The sequence below is a fragment of the Gossypium arboreum genome, chromosome 1 (genome assembly GCF_025698485.1).
Source record: "Gossypium arboreum isolate Shixiya-1 chromosome 1, ASM2569848v2, whole genome shotgun sequence".
In the NCBI taxonomy this organism is placed as follows: domain Eukaryota; kingdom Viridiplantae; phylum Streptophyta; class Magnoliopsida; order Malvales; family Malvaceae; genus Gossypium; species Gossypium arboreum.
In genome coordinates, this window is record NC_069070.1 from 112,354,214 (window position 1) to 112,358,638 (window position 4,425).

General features: G+C 37.9%; 1 protein-coding gene across 1 annotated transcript; it reads right to left on the minus strand.

The window, feature by feature from the left end:
- Positions 1 to 769: 769 nt before the first annotated feature.
- LOC108483672 (indole-3-acetic acid-amido synthetase GH3.6) lies at positions 770 to 3,419 on the minus strand. The gene is made up of 3 exons (XM_017787199.2): positions 2,924 to 3,419; positions 1,793 to 2,721; positions 770 to 1,674 (listed from the first exon to the last, which is right to left on the minus strand). Exons 1-3 carry the CDS (start codon positions 3,247 to 3,249, stop codon positions 1,088 to 1,090), a joined length of 1,842 nt encoding a protein of 613 aa, XP_017642688.1. The 5' UTR covers positions 3,250 to 3,419; the 3' UTR covers positions 770 to 1,087.
- Between the last annotated feature and the right edge of the window lie 1,006 nt (positions 3,420 to 4,425).

Genomic DNA, 4,425 nt, shown 5'->3' on the forward strand with positions numbered 1-4,425 from the left:
CAGTTGTTGTTGTTGTTGTTGCCTTTTGTGTTTTTCCTTGACCATTTTGTATGAATTCCTGCCCAATTTTATGACCTGAAACAGAATTGTAAGGGCCAAGCGCAGCACTCTCACACATGTGGCTTACATTGACATTGTTTTATTGATTTTTTTTGTCATTTTCCTCTTTGAAATGTGCATGTACCTTTAAAGCTTTGGCTTCATACGAAAAGATCATGCCTATTTTTCTTTAAATAAATAAACTGAAAATGGAGGTGTGGGAGGAGGGAGTTGGAGGTTGATACAAAAACCCTTCTATTCTTGAAAATGAAGGATTTTGAGCAATAGTGTTGTTTAGTGCATGTAAACAGATGCTAATAGTAATAAGCTCTTTCATCCAAAGCTGGCTATTATCTTTTGACAGAGATTTGATTCGCTTTACTGTACTGGAAAAGGGTATCATTGTTTTTTTCATTTATAATTAAGCTACTCTACTTTTTTTTTCCCCGTAGATATTAGATTCCAGGAGATTAGCTTTGACCTTTTCAGTATGTAGTTTTATTGGTCATTTGAAGTTTGAACATGTATTAAAAAAAAAAAGTAGATTAAGTTGTTTATAATTTACCAAGTGTTAATGGATAAACACAGTGGAAAAAAGTTGTTATGCTTTTTCTTGAAAATTATGGAAAATGATGGGTGTTTATGGTACTTGTCTTTCTTGTTTGCCGTCTCAGTAAATGGCCCATGAGAGTTCAGTGGGCAGGATTCCTGGCTGGAATTATGAACCAAATTCCCATGAAATGTGATGATTATGGAGAGATTAAACAGCTAAACAACAAAGAGAAATTCACTATTTTTTTTGGCGGGGGGAGGGGGGGGAAGAGCTTTCCTTGAAACATGAACTGTTTTTGTACATGGCTAAATCAAAAGTCCCTATGCATATCAAACAACAGTTACAAGAAACGTTCAAAGCGAAAATAAACATAAAATCATGAGGGGTTAACCTACAATGCCTTCATTTAACTTTTCCCAAAGATGATCACACCCACAGTGGTTGTGAACTTCCATGAAAAGCTACCAATTAAGAGCATCTCTCCCTTCATTTCCCTTAATTATTGTTGCTCCATTGCTTGTGGCCAGGAAACCATTTGGGGCATTTTGGACTGAAGTAACTAGACACAGCCCTTGAGTTCAACAGCTCAACAATGGGTGCAAATTTCACACATCTTGGAGTCTTGTACTGGTTAATTGATGCACCTAAGCTAATGGCATAATCCATCAGCTTGTCAAATGTCCCGGGTTCAACAACCTTGATCTCAAGAGGTCCAATGGATTTGTCACATACACGCCCTTGGCGGTATACACTGTTGAGGGACTCTTCAATGGTTAAGCAACAGTCCTCAAAAACTGAAGGAGGAATTGGGGTGTTACCATTGAGACTAAGTTCCCAGTACAACACATAGTGGCCTGGAATTGTGGTGGTATCTGCATAACTAGTGTACTCAGCCAATGTTGCACCGAATGGCAGCAAATGGTTCACTGCATTCTTCACAGCATTTTGAAGTTCAACCTCATCAGTCTTATCTGAATCGATGCACAAAACTACATTTTTCCTGCATATGAAATTGAATTGCGGTGCGTTGTTTTTAAACCCTGCTACCCTTAGCACATCACCAACTCTATAACGATAAAGTCCTGCAAAAGCATTATTTTCAACTGTCAGATATAGACAAGTTATACTACAGTTCTTAAAGTATAAACATGATGTCTCTAAAACTATACAATAATTCTTAAAAATGTTATTTTGATGTACCTGAATAAGTGGTGACAACAAGCTCATACTCTTGGCCAAGTTTAACATCAACAAGGTCAACCAATTCTTGTTGTTCTTTCTCATTGAGAGTTTTGGGCACAGAAATAGAACTAGTGACGCCATTGTTCCTTTGAACCGGCAAGAATTCAAAGTAGGCCATTGTGGGAACGAGAGTGTAGGAAACTTCACTTGGCTTGCAAAGAGGGTTGAGGTTGACACCAAAATAGCATTCACTGGATGCATACATGGTGCAGACGAGAGGGAGGCCATTGCTGTAGTAATCAAGAGTGGGAATGTACTGTGACATGGTCCCAGTCACAATCACATCCACATATTTTGTATTAGGCCATAACCTTGTGATGATCCCTTGCCATGAATCTTTGCTGCACTCGGCCTCAATGAAATCAGCAAGTTTAGGATCAGGTTTCAGGATTTTCATAACAGCCTCTCTCACAGATTGGTCAGTGATTTGGGAATCAATGGTTCCTGTTCTTATATCATTGCAAAGGAGACGCCAATGTTTTTCAAGGAACTTGATGGCCCTGATGAAGCCAGAGGCAAAAACAGCGCCCACCCTGAGGACCTCTTTGTGTTGCCAAAGTCCACAAAGCATTTGAGAGTACATGCTTTGGTAAGAATCGGGACAAAGGATGGTTTCATTTGGGCTAGTGTAGTTGGTGTAAGGGTCATATGGCCTATCCTTGAAATGGGTGCTTTTGTAATAGCTAGTGAGAACAGGGCGTGCCACAAGGCCACCAGGTGTCTTAGCCTCGGATTTTATAAACAAAAAGTACATTCCTTTGCCTTTGTCTAGACCAGGGACAAATTGGCTCATAACAGGCATCAATAAGCTATAGAGCAGTGACCTCCTTCCTAACTCCTCTTCAATTGTTGGCATCATCTTTCTCTCCCCGCCTGATGTCCCAGAGCTGCAAAGAAGAAACCAAGACCATCCGTTTAGCCAAAACCAAAATAAACATGAAATCTACAAGGCAGGCTATCACTGATGTGCTTGTAAAACAGGTCAAGTTTGAAATGGCCTGCCTAGGAGGAGAGGAAACGAAAACAGGAAAAACCTTTTAAAAAAAAACATATGCATAAAAAGGAAAAAGGGTTGTTTAGTTTGCTGACCTTGTCAAGAACTCAGAAATGGCGTTGGAAGAAAGTATGGGAGAGGTATCACCATTGGCAATACGGTCAATATGGGGTTGGATATCCTCATAGGTGATGACAGGCATGGTTTTTTTGAAAGTCTCTCTATCAGTGTGACCATTAAGGCCACGTGTTTGCAGGTACTCAACATGAGCATTGCGTGAAAGGATCTCTTCAAGGACTTTCTTTTGAACTTCATCAGCGTTTGAAGTCACATCCTCAATGAACTGAAGGGTTTTCTTGTTCTTCAGTTCCAGGTTGTAATCTGCAGTAGGTTTAAGTGTGTTCTTAGGTGCTTCAGGCATGATTCTGATATTTGTTGTTTGCACTTTTTGAATGGGAAGAAAGGCCTTTTTTTTAAGAGCCAAGAAAGAGAGAGAGAGAGAGAGAGAGAGGGGAGGGTGTTTGATAGATGAAATGGATGTCTATTATTTTGGTTTGGGTTTAGGTGTGAGGGAAAAAGAAGGAAGGAGTTGGGTATAAATAGATGGAGCATTGAAGTTTGCTTGAGCTTTAAAAAATAATGGTACAATTAAGGGTATATACGTCAATTTCTCTTTTCTTATTTATCAATTATTTTTATTTTTGTTTTTGTTTTTTGCATGCCTTAAGATAAAGAAATTTGAATATTCCGATATGCTTCATATTTTTTTCCTATCAAAGTAAAACATGCCAAAATACCCAATTCAAGTTCTATCCTTAACTTTGATCAGTTCCCTTCACTCTAAAATCCCAAGTACCCAATTATCCCATTTTATCATTTTTAAAAAGAAAAATATTAATTCTTTTTATTTAAAATTGCTATTCACAATTTAATATATAAAAAAAACCAATTTATTTGATTAAATATCACGAAATTTTCACTTAAAACACATAATTAATTTACTGATTTTTTTTTCCAAAGTACAATGTATATGCTTAAATACAATTGATAAAGCGTAATTTGATATAGATATGGAGAAAAAAACCAGTTCAACCGGGTAGAAAAGGTTGACAGGCAATTCCCGGTAATCCCGCAGTAAAATCACCGGTACAAACGCGCTTGTACCGCGGGTGTCTCAAAAAATACCGGCAGCCAATTTCCTTTAAATTAGGTTTCAAGTAATTGTAAATTGCATTTCCCAGTAACAGATGAAAAAAACGGCGTTTACTCTGAAGTTCTCGCGAGACAATATGTCAATATCTCTTGAAAAGATAAATAGAAAAGAAAATGGAGAAGAGAAGAGAAACAAATTATGTGTGTGTGTTAGATGCGTACGGTAAATAATTGGGAGGGGCGCGTTTTCCTTATTATTTTCTTGTTTAAAGGATTTAAGTGGGACCGGCTAGCCAGCTGGCTGTCAAATTTTATAATTTGACACGTGTACGAATGGGAGTTCAGTTCCTTCACGTACTTTATTTTTACTAGGAACCTAATCGGCTGCAAAAGCTCGGCTTCTTACATATGTTGTTATAATATTACTTACTTTATAGAAGGAGTA

Coding starts and splice junctions, on each gene's coding strand:
- LOC108483672 (XM_017787199.2), bottom strand. CDS start 3,249: ATGCCTGAAGCACCTAAGAACACACTTAAACCTACTGCAGATTACAAC. Junction 2,722..2,923: donor ATTTCTGAGTTCTTGACAAG/GTCAGCAAACTA, acceptor TCTTCTTTGCAG/CTCTGGGACATCAGGCGGGG. Junction 1,675..1,792: donor TGTTGTCACCACTTATTCAG/GTACATCAAAAT, acceptor ATGCTTTTGCAG/GACTTTATCGTTATAGAGTT.